Source organism: Heterocephalus glaber, unplaced genomic scaffold, assembly GCF_053883595.1.
Source record: "Heterocephalus glaber isolate CG9 unplaced genomic scaffold, H.glaber_assembly_v1.0 deba00001523, whole genome shotgun sequence".
Lineage (NCBI taxonomy): Eukaryota > Metazoa > Chordata > Mammalia > Rodentia > Bathyergidae > Heterocephalus > Heterocephalus glaber.
The window spans coordinates 714385-734721 of NW_028258327.1; the positions used below are offsets into that span (position 1 = coordinate 714385).

A 20337-nucleotide genomic window follows, 5' to 3' on the forward strand; every position below is an offset into this window, starting at 1 on the left:
ATGGATGTTATGGCTTGTATCTAGATGTCCCCCCAAAGCCTTGTGCAGTCATAGGTGGGGCTTTTTGGAGGTGACTAGATCTCAGGTGTGTGCTACTGGGATCAAGAATGTGTTGCTGGGACTGATTCACCAATGCTAGGGTTAAGGATATGAGTGCTACCTGCCCTAACGGTAGCCTGGATATGATATAAGGGACAGAAAGAGCTGCTGTGTTCATTGCTGTTTGCTTGTCACTTGCTACTTGCTGCCTTCTGCCTGTCTGCTCTGCAGTGTCCCTCTCCATGCCTTGCAGCCAGCAATGAACAGAAACGTCTACAAACTGTGGGCTAAATAAACCTTTCCTCCCTTAACTTGTAGGTGTTGGACATTTTGTCTCAGCAACAAGAAAAGTAACAAAGTCAATATATATGTATGTATCACTGTAAGATGATGACTTTAACTCTTTTTGAAAAGATATATAAAAGGGAAATAACTAAGTAGAATTTCTAGCTTTAATATTTTGAGGAATCTCTATACTGATCTCCATAGTATTGTACCAGTTTACATTCCCACTAACAATGTAGAAGAGTGCCTTTTTTCCTCATTCTCAAAACAATGTTCTTTTCATTGGGATTTCCAGGAGAGGAGAACAATGTATTCTGTTTTGGCTTTTATTTGTCTTTTGAGAGGAGTAAACCCACTGGTAGATGAGTCATCCACCTTTCATACCAGCCTCTTTTGTTCTCCTTTCAATTTGCATGGTCCCTAAGGACACACAGGTGCTTCTGAGGCAGGTGCCAGGACTTTCTACTTGTCTCACTGTTCTTTTTTCGAGACTTACCTGGACCTATAGGATTTGGCTGTGTTGTTGACCAAATTCTTGGTAATGTGACAATACTTGATATTTTACTTTAACTAATATAACTTCTTAAGATTCCCCTTGTACCCTGCCAAGATCATGATCAGATTCATCAGGGTTATTTTTGTAGTAAAGATGAAAGGAAGAGAACCATTCTGTGGTTTATATCATCAGAATATTAAGTGATATGGTAACTACTTTTTGCCTGGGTATTTCCTCAGAGATTATATCAAGTCCTTTGCCTCTGTACCTTATCTATTATGGCAAAGACTCCATACCACAAGTTATTGTAATCCCTTTTATACATGAAGAAACTGAGGCCCAGAGAGGATGTATCTTGCCTGGGTCCTGTGTTTGACATCTGACTCCAGCACTCCTGTGCATCACATGATACCACATCACCCCTGCTTCACATAAGTCATTCCTAATGTAAAATTTGTTTTCATACAGCTGTTTATAATCTGTAGAATAGAGTGAACATCAAATAACATCATGACATGTTGTATGAATTTTTTAATTAATCCAGGGTTATCAAATCTTTATACATTTAGTCTCTTATGGCTCAATTACATATATGTATCATTAATTTGTAATTGCCTATTACCCTTTGCATCCTATATACACACCTACAGTCTCATATTCTTCTGTGAGAGCTTGTTTGGAGGTTCTAGCAGGGGAGCACATCTACTCATATACCCTTGGCCAAGGAAATGGTTCTCCTCTATCAGGGGTGGTTGCAGGGGATCATATCTACTCATATACCCTTGACCAAGGAAATGGTCTTCCTCTATTGTGGGTGGTTGTCCTCTTCCACTGAGCATGAAACTTTGGAAGGGATACATGTGGAGTGGTAAAGGAGGAAGGTGGCTGGCCTAGCCAGCCAGATCAGCCAAATCAATCCTGGCAATCAGTGTGGTGACAGATGTTGCAGCCAGATTTCCCTCACATCCTCATGTTCTTCTTTCATTGTTTTCTAATGCAAAGCTCAGTAATTTCTAGACATTCAGTAAATTTTCTAACCAGACTGACTCTATGATCTTTCAAATATGTGAAACTCTTAACTCAGGAGATGAATTTAACCCCATATTCAACCACAGTTACAGTGGACCCTTGACTTATGAACTCAATTCATTTTTGAGGGCTGGTTGTAGCTCAGGTTGGTCAGTTGTAGGCTCAGGCTCTTCTATACCACCTTTAAAGTCTCTCACCTATATACAGGCAGATCTCAGTGTCCTTAGAGAGACATTGGCCCAGGATTTCTCAATTAATCCCATACAGGAAAGGATGTTGTAATGTTCCTTCTAGAACTCTTTAAGGGTTAAATCTGTATCCAAGACCATCTGGAAGCACAAGTAGCCAGCATTCAAGTTGTAACTCAAGACTTTGGTCATAAGCTAAAACTAAAATTCAGGGCATAATCCAAGTTGTTCATATATCAGGCTGGTCATAAGTCAAGGGTCCATTGTATTCTTGGACTTATTTTCTGATTCATTTAATTCTATTTTGAAAGAGCTGAAATTTCAAATACAAATATGTTTGAAGTAGACCAGAATGTCAAACTCAGTGTCTATGACATTATTCTTTAGAATTATACCTTGAAGAAATTGCTGACCGAGTAATAGAAGTTGATATGGAATGCCAAACAGATGCATTTCTGGACAGACCACCAACACCACTTTTTATTCCTGCCAAAACTAACAAAGATGTGGCCACTGAAATACTAGAAGGAGAGGTAAGTATATTCCTTTGACTTCCCTCTATCTTTATAAATGAGGTAAAGTTGGATTTAGGTAAAGCTTAATATAGGCAAGAACCACTTCAAAATCAGAAAAATTCTAGTTTTTGGATTTTTTTCGAAATGTTATTTTTAATAGTTTTATCCTATAGTACCCAAAAATGTTTTTAAATAACATGTTCTGATATTTCCTCTTTGTTTGCAAAAAATAAATTATTGGAAATATTTTTAGAATATTTATATATTTTATGTACTTAAATGTTTAAGTATAGTCATAGGTGGGGCTTTTTGGAGGTGGCTAGATCTATATAGTATAGGTTGTTTATGGGTTACATTACTTTTATAAAGATACTATCTCTGTTTTTAAATCTTTATTATATTTTCCTATCAATGTGGAATGTATAAATAGACAAATTTATTAAATTAAAGAAGACATTGATTATATGCATAATGACCTAAGTAAGATCTAAAACTTGAAGGAACTTAGAATGATTGTCATTGAAATTGGGGAATAAAATAAGTTTTCAGAAGCTACATATTTACTTCTAAACCCTAGACAAAAGTCGCTTAAAATATCCATTATATATATGTGGTACTGGGGATTGAACCCAGGGGTACTCCACCACTGAGCTACATCCCCACCCTTTTATTCTTCTTTTCTTTCTTTCTGTTTTGTTTTGTTTTGTTTTGTTTTTGATGAGACAGGGTCTCACTAAGTTGCTCAGGCTGGCCTCGAGCTTGAGATTCTCTTTCCTCAGTCCCCCAAGTAGCTGGGATTACAGATATACTCTATTATACCCAGCTAAAATATCCATTATTCTTCTCTAGTTCATCACACTGTTATTTTAAAAACAGCCTATAAGAAATCAAGTAGGAAAGGCAAAGAGTAAGACAATGATATTTTCCTTTGGTTTTAAAGTTTGATCTTAAAATTGTTGAGTATCAAGGTCCATGTTGATAAATGCATGGGGTTTCATTTTCATAACTTTGACTTAATAGATTTTTACCTATAAATAAAATGCTGTTTTGTGTACCTTGCAGAGTTGTTTCAAGAATTAGAAACCAAGTACCAGTACAGTGTTTGGCACATAGACAACATTTATTATAATACCCTATTATTACTATTCCCCTTCTCCTCTCCCCCTCCCTGTCCTCTTCTACTTTTTCTTCTTCCTCTTCTTCCTCCTCTTCATCCTCTTCTTCCTCTTCTTCTTCCTCTTCTTCCTCCTCTTCCTCTTCCTCCTCTTCATCTTCCTCTCCTCCTTCTCCTTCTTTTCCTCCTTCTCCTTCTCCTCCTTCTTCTTCTTCTTTTGTAAAACTTGAACCCAGGGCCTTGCACTGAGCCACATCCCCACCCTTTTAAGTTTTTGTTTTTTATTTTGAGACAGGGTCTCACTGTGTTCCCCAGACTAACCAGAATTTGCAATCCTCTTGCCTCAGCCTCCTCAGTAACTGGGACAATAATGCTATTGCTATTCTTCACAATTTTATATGCATTTAGTTCATGATTAAAATGTTGCTTTCTCTTGTCTGTTTAGCTCTTTGACTTTGATCTTGAAGTTAAACCAATGTTAGAAGTTTTGGTGGGCAAAACAATTGAGCAGTCCCTACTGGAAGTGATGGAAGAAGAAGAGCTGGCCAACCTGCAGGCCCGCCAGTGTGCCTATGAAGAAATGCGAAATGTTGAATTGGCTGAAGTCCAGCGACTGGAAGAGCAAAAGAGACGACACCAAGAAGAAAAAGTATTGAGTCTATGAATTCTGTTTTTCTTTCTGAGGCAGTCTTATACTTTTTGTTGTTGTTGTTGTTGTTATTGTTGTTGTTGTTGTTGTTCCTAAGATTGAACCCCAGTGTCTTCACATGCCATTCACATCCTCTACCACTAAGCCATGTCCTCTACCCCTCTTTAGTCTTTTGGGTACTTTATGTATATTATGTTTAAAATTACACGTGGTATGTCATAAAGCTAAAGATCTTTGAAAATCTGTTAGAAAAAAACCTTTAGTATTTGTCAGAACTCTCATTTAGATCTTTGCTTTAAGTTCTTTAATTGAAGATGTATAACCAACTGTAAATAACTATCATTATGCTTTTGATAGCATTCAAACAAGCATATATATTTTGAAGTTATTTTCCCTGAAAATGAGTTGGAAATCAGTTTTAAATTAAGTTCCATTGTTTCATTTTGTTTTGTTTCTTTTGCAGGGGCACAATTCAACCCATTCGTAAATGCTAGGCAAATGCTCTAATCCCAGATCAAGCTCCAGCTTTTATATCTTTCTGAGTTTAGTACCCAGTAGTTGTAACTCTTCAAAATCTTGATGAAAACTATGAATGCTTTATAGACGCTTTGCTGTCCTTTTTTTTTTTTTCTGATAAGTCCAAATATTTTGACTTATGTACTTCACTAGAGTCGGGATCTGAGGAAAACATACTACTTGAATAACTGTCCACAATAATGTTTTACTCTTGGCAGGAACGTCGTAAGCGGCAGCAGTGGGATATAGTACACAAGCAAAATGAGACAGCACAGAAGGTAGCTGCCTGTGCCTTTGCACAGCGTTACCTGGCTGACCTTCTCCCATCTGTTTTTAGCAGTCTCAGAGATAGTGGCTACTTTTATGATCCCATTAAAAGAGGTTTGTGGAGATTTTTGTTAGTTTAACTCTATTATAATAAGCATCCTTATAATGGTTCAAATTTCTTTCTTGCCCATCTTTATTTTGAATTAGAATCTTTCTATTTCTGAAACTAAAATTAATTGTATTTGTTTTAAATAACTACTGTTACTAAGAAGAGGTATATTATAGTACTCTATAAATATGTATTATTAAAAAACTAAAATTACAAATTCCTGAAGAGGTATATCATAAAGATCTTGATTTTAAAATGTTAGCATTTCTTATTGAGACATACAACATTGGATAGTAGAAAGAAATATGAACATTATGTCAAAAACATAAGGTTTGATCCTGACTTCATTATTAACTAACTTTGGACCTCCAGTTTCCTCATGTGTGAAATGAAATCTTACAGTATATGAAACTTTGTATAAACAAAGTCCTCTATATGTAAAAAGTACTGTGCTTGTGTAATAGTTGTTATAACTTTTCTCAGCTGACTTTCTGTTCAATCTAAAACCCTTTGAGGACAGATGCTGAGATCATTGATCCATTTAATTAGATACTTAGACTATTCCAGGCACTGAGTTAGGCACCCTGATGTAGCCCACAGCCTGATAGCCATTTATTAGCCTCCCTTCAAAGCCCACTCTTCTAGCCAATCTAGCCAAGTGAAGGAAAAGAAGTGAACATGTTTTCTCTGCCACCATCCTTAATGTAGATAGCATTTACATTTCCAGTGCTTTGTATCCAAGTCCTGCCTCATTGGCTAACAGTATTTTGAGGTAGATGTTAGTAATGTCAATCTTCACCGGTTACATATTCAATTCCATACACGGAGTTGAGATTATAAACCAATGTCATTAATTTACATTTATATCAGACTTTCCAATTTATGTAGTGTTTTTCATAAGTGATATCATTTGATCCTCCCAGTAACCCTGTGGGGTAGACAGGGCAGATATATTTCACATTTTTCAGAAGTACGAAGTGAAGCACAGAGAAGTTAAAGCCTTGCTCCCAAATAGTCAGCAGAAGTGTTAGTCCAAGCCCACTCTTCTTTCTGTGCTACCACACTGTCTTATTTTCTAGTTAGGCCTCTTACTGCTAGTCACAGGGATCATTAACTTTTTTTCTATTATGGTTTATTTAAATTTTTGCAAATGAAATTCATGCCTGAGACTAAAATATTTATAATAACAAACATAATATTTTATCATCTGCTCCATTGTTATCATATTAAAAAATAACAATGAGATTCTTTCCCCTGAAAAAGCTATTTTGAAACTTACAGTGTTATATCATAATAGACCATATGTTTTAAATGCTTCCACAATAGATTTCCATTTCAGATAGAGCAAACTCTTTACTAATGGAAACACCTAGTTTCTAACCCGTTTCATGAAAGCCACCTTCTTGAATGCCCTTGGCCTGCATCCAATCTGCATCTTCTGAATCCCATTAGCTTCCATTAGGCCCTGATGAGGGCATTCTTTGTACTGGTAATGCTCAATTTCAGTATTTCTATATCATATTTCCTTGGAATTCTCCCAGATCCATGTCTTCCTTCTGCCTCCACAATCTGTTTCAGATTGTACTATGAAGCCAATTCTGACATCCTTGACTCCAAGGAAGGCCTCATAATTTTGAGAATATTTCTATTGCAATAGAAAGGAATTTGACCAGGACATACAGAATATGGCATTTGTTATACTATATGAGTCTACTTAACATTTTGTATTGGAAAAAACAATACAGATGAATCTGTTATACTGGGGGCAAAGCACCCTCTTCTGCTTTAAAATGATTAATAAAAATAATTTAGCTGAGGGCCGGGGATTTAGCTAAGTGGTTTTACCACCTGCTGTGCAAGCACAAGGACCCAAGTTTGATCCCCAGTACCAAAAAAAAAGAAAAATTTAGCTGGGTGTGGTGGTACAAGCCTGTAATCCCAACACTCAAGAGACTGAGGCAAGAGGATCGCTGTGAGTTCAAAGCCAGCCTGAGCTACATAGTGAGTTCAAAGCTAGCCTGAACTACATAGTGAGACCCTGTCTTTAAAAAAAAAATGACTCAGTGAAATTTTTTTATTACAGATATTGAGATAGGATTTCTTCCATGGCTAATGAATGAAGTTGAAAAAGCCATAGATTACAGCATAGTAGGAAGAACAGTGCTTGACAGTAAGTTCTTATATTTTATTTAAAAGTCATCTCTAAACTTTTCTATAGAAGGAATAAATTGAAGAAAGATTAATTTTACAGTTTTAATACTTAAACTTTCAGTCTATCAGTTATATTAATACAGATACAAATTTTTACCCTCAATATTATTTTTTATTTTCTATAATTTTATCAATATTAATATCTCTGTCATTACTTTATAAATGATATTCTGTTAAAACAGGCAGAGAATGTGACCTACAGTCAATGCATTAATTGCTACAGAAGTTAAATATGATGACTTTATAAAAGATTATGGTATGGGAAAGGGAGAGGCCTGGTGAATATTTTATATTCATCTATAACTTATCTAAAAAATGAAAAATCATAATGACTTTTGCACTTTACAGTGTTGATTCGTGAAGTGGTTGAAAAGAGACTGAATGTTTACAAGCGTAAGGATACACACCCACCTTCCAAATGGGAAGATGGGCCTGATATTCCCGGAACAATGAAAGATCTCACAGCAAGCTATGAACCCAACGAGATAAGCACATCTCAGGGCCAGAGGCCATTAGCAGACACAGACTACTTGCAAACAACATCAAATGAAAGAGGGCCACCATCCCAAGAAGAATTCTTAGGGCAGGATGAAGAAGCAGAAAGGAGGAGATCCTTAGATATAGAAGAACCAGGAGGAGCATCGGAGCCATGAAACTGATCAACAGCCAGGTAAATGATGCAAGAGGCCCACAGGCTATAGCAATTGCACTGTATTTAGTCAACATGTCTTTTTGTCTATGGACTGAGTAAATCAAACGCAGTAAAATAATAAAATTAATAAAAATGACACTTTAATTCATTTATTCAATATTTAAAGGCTATAATTTTAATTCTAATGAGAATTATTGTCCAGCTTCCCATTACCACTGTATATAACTAGCAAATACATTTTACTTAATTCTCCTAATTTTGATGGCACTCAACTGTAGCATTCACCAGATATTTGATCATACGTACCTCATAAAGACACTCATCAAAGTGGACTTCCAGAACTGTTTCAGAAAGTGGTAAGATGGGCCAGGGATTTAGCTCAGTGCCGCTGTGCCTGCCTCAGAAAGTGGCAAGAACAATGCGATAAGTATGTTCAAAATGAGAAGTATTAATAACAATTTGTCTTTTACTGCAATAATTTTTTTTAATTTAAACATTTTTAATTTAAACATTTTTAAAATTTAAACCATGTATTTTGAACACCTCTTGAAGATTTGCTGTAAATAAAATCAACTCTTCAAGGAACTTTAAAATTCAGAATAAAATATTTGAAAGATTAAAATAACATTCAATCAGGGCAGAGAAGGTGAGCCAGTCCCAGCACCTAGAAGGAAGCTCCCCCACTGCCATCCCAGGCTCCTAGAGCAGAGAAGCTCAGCTGGTCCCAGCACCCAGAAGGAAGCTCCCCCACCTCCATCCCAGGCTTGTAGGGCAGAGAAGGTGAGCTGGTCCCAGCACCTGGAAGGAAGCTCCCCGCCGCCATCCCAGGCTCCTAGAGTAGAGAAGCTCAGCCGGTCCCAGAACCAGGAAGGAAGCTCCCCCGCTCCCATCCCAGGCTCCCAGGGCAGAGAAGATGAGCTGCATGGGCGCCAGAAGCACCCCCCCCCCCGCCGTGGAAATGAGAAAACACATAAACAAGCCTCAAAAACAGACTTCCAGATCACCTACAGCAACCCCAAAGGGAAACAAGATGGAACAATCTGATACTGAACCACCTGGACTCTCTGAACTGGCAACAAAAGAGGATCTGGGAAAAATGAAATCAGAAATAATTACTCAGATAACAGCAAAGATTGTGCTCATGGTGCAAGACATGATTAATAAATCTAGAGAGGACACATATAAAAAAATAGAGGATCTGAGGAACATGATGGAATCCCAACATAGGAAATAAATGGAATCCATAAAACAGATACAGATTTCCAAGAGATTAAAAACTCCATCAAAAGTCTGCGCAGCAGAATGAACCAGTGTGAGGATAGAATTTCACATATAGAAGATAAGATTGCAATTAGTGATGAGGAAAAGAAAAATTGCTTTAAAATTGAAAGGGAACATGAGAAATCAATCCAGCAGCTGCTAGGTGATGCAAAGAAGAATAACATAAGACTGATTGGAGTCAATGAAGAAAGAGGAGAGAATGCAGGTGACATAAAAAAAACTGTTCACAGAAGCGATGGCCGAAAACTTCCCAAGGAGGGGAAAAGAACTGGACATACAGATAAGTGAGGCATATAGGACTCCAGCTAGCCTTAATCAAAAAAAAAATCTACACATAGGCATATAAGAGTTAGGATTCCAGAAATCCAACAGAAGAATAAAATTCTACAAGCAGTGACAGAAAAGAAACAAATCACATACAAAGGAAAGCCCATCAGAATCACAGCAGACTTCTCAATGCAAACCCTCAAGGCAAGAAGAGCTTGGAGTGATGTATTTCAAGCCCTAAAGGAAAACAGCCTCCAAACCAGATGGATGTACCCTGCAAAACTATCTTTCAAAATTGATGGAGAAATAAGATACATTCATGATAAAGAGCACCTCAGGAACTTCATGAATACCAAACCAGCACTCCAAAAAATTTTAGACAATACCCTAGGAAAAGACAATGAGGATCACAACCCCAGGAAACCCAGCAGAATGAATCCATTGGGCGTGACAAATTAAATCCAACAAAAAGAAAAAGTCATGACAAGGCTTTTAAAACTTTTAACTTCATCTCCCTAATGAGTGTATAATTCAATCTTATTATTGTACTCATTAGTATTTTTCTGATTCTAGAGTTGCACACCATTCCTTGTGCTGTACTGGCTATTTATCATCTTCTTATGTCTACATTTTAACTGGGTTGTCTATTAATGAGCTGTAAGAGTTCTTTATATATTCTGGTCATAGGTTATATGCATTGTAAATATGGTCTATTTAAGGACTACTTTTCATTTTAATGATGTCATTTAAGGTTCTAAATTTTGATGGAATCTCATTTATCAATTTTTTCTTTTATACATCATGTTTTTTGTATCCTAGGTAGTTCTTGCCTACCCTGAATTCATAAATATTTTCCCTTATTTTCTTCTTAAAGTTTTATACTTTTAGGCTTTCTTACTTAGGTTCATAGATCCCTTCAAGTTATTTTTATGTATGGAAAAAAAGGGTTGAGGTTAATTTTTTATATACAGAAACCAGGTGTTCTAGTGCCATTTGCTGAAAACACTATCTCTTCCTCGGCTCTTGAATCAAGTTTATATTCTATAAAATGCTAATGTTAAATAATCTTTCAAAACTCAGTGGACCATATACGTGTGGTTCTATTTCTAGATTCTCTGTTTTATTCAAATGATCTATATGTCTTTCCTTACACCAACACTGCCTTGATTACTGTAGCTTTAGAAGAAGTCTTAAAATTAGGTACTAAATGTCTTCCAACACTGTTTTTGTTTTTAACTTTTCTAGGTCCTTTGTACTCCTACGTAACTTTTAAATTTCAATATCCAGTTCTTCATTTATAGCAAGTATACACAGACCTGAATTTTTATATACACCTTGTGTTTTCTAATCCTGCTAAATTCAAGTACAAGTTCTAGGGGCTCCTAGAGATTTCTTAGTATTTTCTCTGTAGATGATCATTTCATCTACATATAAAGATTTTGCTTCTGCTGTGCCAATCCTATCCTAGTTGTGTCATTTTATTGCCAGACTATTTTGATGGGGACTAGGTTTCAAAGTTTAATGGACAGATAAAGAGTAAGCGCCCTTGTTCCCCACCTGAAGGAGAAAGCATTGTATCTTTTCCATTCATACAAGGCGTTCTCACTGGAAGTATGGAGTACATGTCTTTAATCTGTTGAGAAGTTTCTGTTCTACTTCTAGTTTCCTGATAGCTTTTACCATGAACAGCTGTAGAATTTAGTCCAGTACTTTTTCTGCAACTACTGACAGGATCATATGGCTTTTTCCTTTCCTCTGCTAAAATGATGACTTTTGGGGGTGGATCTTCCAATGCTGAACCAACACTGCTGTCCCTATAACAAAACCACTTTCTACATACTGCCAGATCTGACTTCCAATAGTTTGTTTTGTTAAACAAATTTCTATCTATGTTCATACTTTTTTCTTCTGTTATCTTTATCCAGTTTTAGGATTAGCACAATGTTGAGTTCCTAAAATGAGGGGAGAAGTGTTCCTTCTTTTTTCTGCTTTAATTGTTTGATATAATGTATCAGTTAAAATGTTTATGAGCCTGCTGTTGTCATATAGGTAGGTTTTCAAGCTAGGAATATACTTTCTTTGATAGGTACTATTCAAATTTTATATTTCCTCCAGAGTTAGTTTCATTAATTTGTCTTCCAAAGTACTTCTTAGAAGTTGTCAAATTTATTTCAAAATGATTTTTATAATATGCTTTCTATATCCTTTTAAATTCTGTAAAATCTGTGGTAATGTCTCTTAGATCTTAATATTGTAATTTTAAAAAATGTATAACTGATATTGCATAACAGAAAGAAAAGGTCTAAAAGAGCAGGGGAATTAGGAGGGGTAGGGGAAGGGAAAAAAGAGAAAGGAAAAAATATGAGAAGAGAAAAAAAAATGGAAACAAGGTCTTTGCAAATAGGGAAGGGTGGAGGGGGTGAAGGGAGGGCAAGGGAAGGGGAAGAAAAATAAGAACCAAGATACTCATGTAATGGTACAAGATCCCAATGATGAGTGTAACTGTATTTTATACCAAAAATGTACCAATAAACTTAATGGGGGAAAAAAGTAACATTCAATCAATTTAATTCCCTTTCTAAAATATAGTTCATACTTGAAAATACATTTAATCACTGTATTCATTCATGATTTTTATAAAGTGAACAATTTGTGTTAACTGTAGTCTTCTATTTTAGATTATATTCATATTCATATTCACCACTAGGTGTCGGTAAAAACCCATGGCAAAGTTAACTTGTCACCAGCTTCATACATAATTTCATGATCATTAGAGAGCTTGATGGGGAAAGTTCAAAAATATCTTGTATCTCTTGGAGACTCCAGACTCCCATTGAATATTTTATCTCGCCCTGGAGTTATCAACTAGCTGTATGGTGTTGCCAGATCCTTCAAATGCTGGTTTTAGAATGGACTTCAACAGTCATAGACCCATCCTTCTCTCCAATTTAGGTTCCTTAACAGGTGATCATTTAGTCTTTCTTTAATCATTCTGAAGATAAGCCTTTCACTTTATGAGCTACTCATAAAGGTGATGATTCTGTTTTATTTAGTTTTGGCTTCCTAGGCTGGACCAATGAAAATGCTTAGTCAATTATACTGCTGGACAGTTGTCACTAGGAATTTCTTGTATACTGAATCAAAAGCAGTCCCATTTATAACATGTGGTTATTAGTCACAACCATGAAGACCTGATTATGGTGGAGGGAGACAGAATCATTTCATAACCACCTCAGCCTAATCATAGACCCCAATAAGTTTCTCCTTTTCCCCCAAGTTTCTTCCAATGAAAAATCACCATTCTTTCAATTTTCTTCATATAGCATAATGTTAAAGCTTCCCCCTCTCCATCTTAGTAACTTCAAATTCCTATTTGGTCAAAGTACCTCATTTGTATCCTAGAATTTGGTATACTGCTATAGATAATAATCTAATTTAGTGAGGAGTATTATGGGACTAGTATCTCTGGACATCACCAGCTCACTTGCTCCAAATTCAGATATCTAGAAACCACATTCTCCAGAACATAGAGGAAAGGTCAAAATAACTTTCAAGTAGTCACCATGTCACAAAGTCCACACACTTCACAGGGGGCCCTCATAGCCTATTCTAAGGTGTTGCTAACCAATTTTGCTAATTCTTAACCCCATAACATGTTAAAAATGACACAAGTATGAGGTGAGAAGGACTGCTAAGAGAAGACTCATACAGCTAACATTTATAAAAGAAGAGGCAAGAAAAATACAAGAAAAGAGATAACTCAAAAAGTATGGCAATCTGGACAAAAATTGAATATTTTTCAACAGGTGCTAACTATACCATTACATGAAATATACCAGTACAGAAATTGTGTTTGGAGGGAATACTTTTATAGTGGTTCAGTAAGGACCTCTGTCTTCCCATGAAACCAATGAGAGAAGAGGCAAAAATTGGCCAGATCAGCATTTTATAAACTAGAAACTATAAGACTTGTAACAATGGGGAGCATTTATTAATGGAAAATGGTCAAATCTCAGTAAAACAGTAACCTTCATGGCATTTTAACTTCCCTTGTTTCTCAGCTCCACAACAGCCTTGAAAACAAGCAGACTCAGAACCGCAATAACTGAGAGCCACCAGTCCAGTGGCTACGAAAAGGAGCAGAACAGGCTCAGTACTCCGTAAAATGCCACATTCCACAAACAGTTGTCACTATTTGACTATATGGCAATTCCCTGAAAAAGCCACTTGTAGGACTTATCTTTATTTGGCTTGATTCCAAGCTTGCTCATTGACAAAAGTCTTAACACTAGAGCATTTGTTATGCATTTATTAAATGAATAAAATAGCAAGTAAAATCAACTGTAAAAAACAAACAAACGGGGCAATTGTTTAACACCACAGCAGCCTTTAGTGGAGATATCAGTTAGAGCAAATAAGAGATTGGAAAACAAAATCTTGAAAATCTTGCAAGCTAGATGTTCATGGGGAGCTTTGAAAAGCTTTGACGTATTTCTGGGAGCCTATATCTCAAGTGCATGAGTAATACTTTGTACATGTCTAGGAAAACCTGAGAAGGCTCAAATTTCTTATCGTGTCTGACCTCAAGGATCTACACAAGCAGGAACAGAAGGCTAAGGCAGAGTTGTAAACTGCCAGAATATTAGAGGCATGCCACACCCTTACAGAGCCCTTCAGCCAAGGGTGGAAGACAGGGATTCAGGCAAGGCATTTAAAGAAATCTCTAGCCAGGTGTGGTAGTGCACACATGCAATCCCAGCATGCAGGAGACTGAGCCAGGTGGATCGCCATGAGTTCAAGCCCAGCCTGCACTACATAGTGAGTTCAAGGCGATAAACTACATAGCAAGACCTTGTCTCAAAAACCAAAAAGATAAACGAAAGAAGGAAGGAAATCTCTGTCTAATCATTCACTGACTGCTAACATGAGCAGAGACTTCAGTGGCTGAATACAAAAAAGAATACAAATCTCACATAATTTTTTCCAGGAAAGTCATTAAACAAAGAGCAGCAATAAAAAACAGTAACAAAAACCCACATTTGGGGTAGGACAAGAATCTAATATTACGATTATTCAAAATGTCTGATCTTCAGCAAAAATATTCCAAAACATGCAAAAATAGTGAAGTATGAAAAAGAAAAAAAATTAACAAAAATGTTCTACAGCCCAGCTTGTGAACTTATTAGAAAAAAAGGACTTTCATTAGGTTTTATACGTTCAAAGAACTAAAGGAATACATATATAAAAACCATTTTTAAAGTATGAGAATAATGTCTTACCAGATAATGAATATCAATTAAGAGATAGAAATCATTTTAAAAAATGAAACTCAGGGGTTGAAAAGTGCAACAACCACTTACCTAGCATGCTGGAAGCTCTGGGCCTGATTCCGAACAACACAAAAAGGAGGAGGAGGAGGAGAAAAGAGGCAGGGAGGAGGGAAAAGAGGAGGGAAAAAGGAAGAAGAAAGAAGGAAGGGTAAGTACAATAACAAAAAATGAAAAACTCAACCTGTCAGAAGAAAGACTCCCAAAGTTGAGGTTAAGACACACAAGATAATCCATTCTATGGAACAGAAAGAAAAATGAAGAGACCTTCAGCCCTGTGCAGTACCATCAAGCATACCAATATGTATATAATAGGACTCCCAGAAGGAATGAGGAGAGAGAATGCCAGAAAGAACATTTGAAAAGACCTGACCAAGAACTTAATAAATTTGGTGAAAAATACTGATTTTTCATATCCAAGTGATCCAGTGAACTCCACATACTCTCTTAAGATACATGAAAGAGATCCAAATCTAGACCCATCATAGTCAAACTCTCAAGAGACAAAGCAAATAGAATGTTGAAAGTAGCAACACAAAAATGACACATCATGTGCCTGGGCTCCTTAATTAGAATATTAGCTAAGTTTGCATTAGACCCCATGGAGGCCAGAAGACAATGGTATGATATTCAAAGTGCTGAAAGAAAAAAGCTGCACAAGAATTCTATATCCAGCAAAACTATCCTTTAAAATGAAAGAAAGAATAAGACATTCAAAGATAATTAAAAATTGATTCATCCCTAGCTCACACACACACTCAAAAAAACAGCCTGAGAGAACTTATCGTTAGCAACCACCCTATAAGAAATACTAGAGGGTGTCCTTCATGCTGATATGAAAGGATACCAGACAGTAACTCAAATCCACATGATAAAGTAATATAAAAAAATTTAAATGTGCTTTCCTTTGTAATTTTTCTTCTGTTATGATAACCATGTCATAAAACAATCATTATAACACTGTATTGATGGGCTTCTAATCTATGGAGAGGTAATTTGTAGAGCAGTAATAACACAAAGGAGGGGGATACAATAGAATGATATGAGAGGACAATTTAATTATAATAATTTAAATATATTCTATTTAAATTAGTATTAACTGAAACATATTAAATAAGATGATGTTATAATCCCCAGAGCAACCACAAAGAAAATGACTTTTAAAAGTTAGAAAATAAATGACAATAATATTAAAAGTATATACTAGAAAATGTCTAATGCAAAATGTGGAGATAATTGATGAGTCTTAGGAGAGAAATAGAAATGATTAAAGAACCAAGTGATATTTTAGATCTGAAAAATAACATTGGGACAGACTCCACATCTTGACCCCCCACCCACCCACACACACCATTTAGCTACTGAACAAACTTCCCACCATTAAGTACTCAGCTCCAGCGTTCCCACTTTTTGAAGCCTTCTAAGGGCTCCAGCTTCCTGGAAGTGAGCACAGCAGGCCCGGGCAGTACTGCATTCAGGGAAGGGGATGATAAGGTAGAATGAGTAGTTGAAGGTCCAGAGCTTCCTGGCTGCCCATCACAGTCAGCTGAGTGTGACTGAGAAGAGCTGGACACACTGGACTCCAGAAGAGGAACTTAAGCCCTACATTCTTATAGGCACATTATTTGCTACAAGATAGGGGAAGTACCAGGCCTCCACGAGTCCTCCAAAGCTGGAACTCCAGCCTGATAGTTGCAGCTATGTAACTCAGCCTCCCACCAGGATTAACTTCACTGCCATGAGCCCCTTGCTAGAGACAGTATTCATGGAGCAGAGGTTAGATCTTAATGGCTGTGTTCCCTAGAGGCCAGCTCCATCTCTGAAAGGCCAGTTTGCAGAGAAAGAGTCCTGGACAAGTGGCATCTCCTCACAGTTCACCCCTGAAATTTAAAGGAAGCTCATTGTGTATTCTGTCATCAACTTACTGTTTCAGCCATGGAATTCAGAGGCCTGTCATTCACACAGCTCTTAAGGAGGTGCAGCAGAACAGACCAGGAGCCCTTGGAGCTAGAAAACCAAACTCACTTCTTCACTGTTTTCTGTTTTCTCCTTGATTTGCATCTATCCAGGCTGATAACTCACTTCATTTCATAGTTCACATTTTTAGTTTATGAACAAATTGTTCCCCAAATGACCAACATTTTGTTTACTGTTTTCACATTTTGTTTACTTTTCTTTTTAGCTCGTAATACTTTTGTGTCCACATGGACCAGAGCCAGTGTCATAGATACCAGTCCCGTGCACCACATAGGACCTAGTACTCATAAGAGCTTCAAACCTGATTCACTGCTCTGCTGTCACTGTCTTGAAAATCTTAATTTTTTAATAAGGAGCCCCACATTTTCATTTTGCACTGGGCTTCACAAATTATATAGCCAGGCCTGCTCAGGGTATCTATGGGGACATCATAAACAATCATCTTCTTGAATTTGGGAAGCTGATTTTTCCTCCCAAGTACTACCTCCCCCCAAGTAGTGTTGATCCAAGGAGCACATGGAACCATGGCTGGCCAACCAAGCCAGGGGTGATCCTGTTGTCTGGAGCCACCTGGCCAAGGAGATAGGCCAATCCATTGGGTCTTAATGGCTTGGGAAGTCTCCCTGGCTCTTTGGTCAAACACAGCTGAGAGACTGGTGTCACTACAGTCAGCTCAGTTACCCACACCCAAGAATGAAAACACTTGTGAGATTGTGGGGTCTCCTGTATTCCACCAGGATATTCCACCATTCCACAGGAGGTTGCACATTCATACTGGGACCAGAGGGTGGCTATCGGGACAATGCCATGAACAGTCACAGGAATCAATCAGTGAATAGCCATTCTCCTATTAGTGGGCACAGTGTTGTGAGGAGCTGAACACAGCTGGGACCTCAGAAGCCACAAGAGCCAGCTCACTGTGGTCTGCACCATTCTCCAATGGCATCCTGACAGCTTGCCCGTGGCCTGCTCAGCCAGAGTACATCTCATCTCAGCTTCAGCCCCATCACCTGCTGTTATCACCATTTACCTGCCAGTTTCTACCATTCATCTGTGAATTCCTTGAGGACAAGAATGTGCTTTATATTTGAGTTTCCAGTTATCTACATAGCAGGGATCAACAAATATTTGTTGAATGGAAAACTAAGGAAGGATTAGCCAGATAATGTTGACCTTAGTTTGGTTTGGACTTTAACAGAGCTATTATATCAAGTATAATTCATTAAATTGTTTTCTGTGTTTTCCTAACTCCTTGATTTGCAGATAGCCAGACTTATAACTCACCTCGTTTCATAAGTCATATTTTAGTTTCCAAACAATAGTTGCCCAAATGACCAATATTCAGTTTACTTTTTTCATATAACTTGTAATATTTTTCTGTTGACTGACCTGGTTTTGAGGTCTTTCCCGTGACTTTGGTTTTTCTTGAATTTATTCTCCCATTGTTCTTGTGAGTGAGATGAGTTAATAAGATACATTATTTCAGATGTTGTTATTAATAGCATCTAAAATTTTCTTTCAAAAGTAATTTTATCAAGTAAGTCAGGTAATGCCTCATTTTTGTTAGTCATCTTGTGGAAACAAAACTATGTTGTTCAGTGCTTTAAAGGTCCTTTTGAACTGCTACTGGGTTTCGTTGTGTTTGTTCTCCATGGTGCTGTCATGTTGCAGAATGTTTGAATGGGACTCCTTTCTCAGAGGTTAGGCCAAAGCCCCCGAGCTGAGAATGCTCACCAGTGCCTGGCACTGCTCTGACCTGCAGGAAGGCACCAGCTGGAGGCCTGAGGCAGAAGAAGAGGAGAAGGAAGACTGGGCTAGGGCCTGTTGTGGTGTTGCTGGTGTGCTGTGCAGTGTCCAGGCACAAAAGAGGCCTCAGGGACAGCACTCCAGAGTTTAACCTGTCTTTTCTGGAGCTGGAGTTAATTGCCCTTAAAAGAGTTTATTACAAAATGTAAAGTAGCATCACACAATGAATAATGGATTCACACATCAGGTAATAAACAAGTCACCCTAGAAAGACCATTCAAGCTCCTCTCAGGACATTCCACAGCAGGACTTGCCTCCATTTCTCATGAAACTAACCTACCATTCCCAGTTTCCCACTGACTCCACAGACCAGCAGTCTCTTGATTTTGGTCTTCTCCCAGGCAACTGTACCTGCTATTGCTCCCTGGCTGGTGCACCAAGTGATCTGCTGCAGCACAGTATCATATACTACTCAGACCAGCCCTGACAGCCAACTGATGTCAGAGCATGATTCTTTGTTTTATTCTGTTTTGTTTTGTTTAGTACTGGGGATCGAACTTGGGACTGTGCCCTTGCGAAGCAGGTGGCAGAACCAGTGAGCTAAATCCCCAGCCCCGAGAACATGATTCTTTAATCAGTGTGTGGCTTCAAAAGACCCATAGGCAGCTCCTTCCCAGGGTCCTATACCTACTACCTAGAGGGCCCCGGTGGCAGTACTGGGTGGTACTATCTGGGCACATTCTAGCCTCTCCCTGGCCTAGCTTCTTCTGATAGGGTCAGAAGCAACAGTTACCCACAACAAGTTGGCAGAGATGGGGAGAAAAGAGGAACAAGACAGGCATATCCCAGCTGAAGCTGACTGGATGGGGAAAGGGAGGTGCTTCCAACTGGATAAGACTGCAGCATTTTGACTATTGCCTATATTAAAATCACTGATTTGCTTATGTGAAATATCTGAAGTAGTCAGATTCATAAGGACAAAGTTGTTGCCAGGGGCTGGAAGGGAGGGGAAATTGGTTAATGAATACACAGCTTCAGATTTACAAGATGAAAAAGGAGATTGGTGGGACAACTCTGTGAATACACTTAACATTACTGTACTGTTCACATGGAAATGGTTAAGATGGTAACATTCATGGCATGCATTTCTACCACAGTTTTTTAAAGTATCCAGAAAATATCTGCCAAGGCTTCATCTAAGAGCAAGGAGAAACAAGTCCACAGGCTGGGCCTAAACAGTTTATAGGAGATAGGCTGAAGCAGGAGGATCTTGAGTTTGAGGCCATCCTGCTCTACAAAGCAGGAGTTAGGCCTGGCCCAGACTACAGAGCAAGACTCAGAGAGACAGGAAGGAAGGAAGGGAGGGAGAGAGAAAGGAAGGAATAAAGGAAAGGGAGGAAGGAAGGGAGGAAGGAAGGGAGGAAGGAAGGAAGGAAGGGAGGGAGGAAGGGAGGGAGGAAGGAAGGAAAGAAGGAAGAAAGGAAGGAAGGAAGGAAGGAAGAAAATAGAGGAAAAAAAGAGAAAGAGAAGAATGGGAGGGGAGGAAGGGTCCATGGAAGAAAAAGCAAAGTTGCATTCTGCTCACCCTTTGCAAGTCCAGCTTGCTCAATACTCTGTCATATCATGTGGAGTAAGTTGTATTCATTAAATGCTATGAAGGTGAAATTAG

The 20337-nt window shown here is 37.9% G+C and overlaps 2 protein-coding genes across 5 annotated transcripts in view; one reads left to right on the forward strand and one right to left on the reverse strand.

The window, feature by feature from the left end:
- Rsph3 (radial spoke head 3) overlaps positions 1-18545 on the forward strand; it is a 30989-nt gene extending 12444 nt beyond the window's left edge. The window contains 5 exon segments of the mRNA XM_021251968.2: positions 2425-2570; positions 4112-4315; positions 5050-5212; positions 7291-7377; positions 7767-18545. Of these exon segments, the coding sequence (XP_021107627.2) occupies positions 2425-2570; positions 4112-4315; positions 5050-5212; positions 7291-7377; positions 7767-8071 (905 nt within the window). The 3' untranslated portion in view covers positions 8072-18545.
- The window catches only part of LOC147824921 (uncharacterized), a 269562-nt gene that overhangs the window by 176068 nt on the left and 73157 nt on the right, over positions 1-20337 (reverse strand). For 2 of the 4 annotated variants that reach the window (XM_087187901.1, XM_087187900.1), the window contains one exon: positions 8377-8464. The exons of 1 other annotated variant lie outside the window; for it this stretch is intronic. In XM_087187901.1, coding sequence (XP_087044027.1) covers positions 8377-8464 — 88 coding nt within the window. Of the gene's footprint in view, positions 1-4858; positions 8465-20337 lie in introns of those variants that run through there. One more of the 4 variants, XR_015441483.1, reaches the window with a different exon arrangement.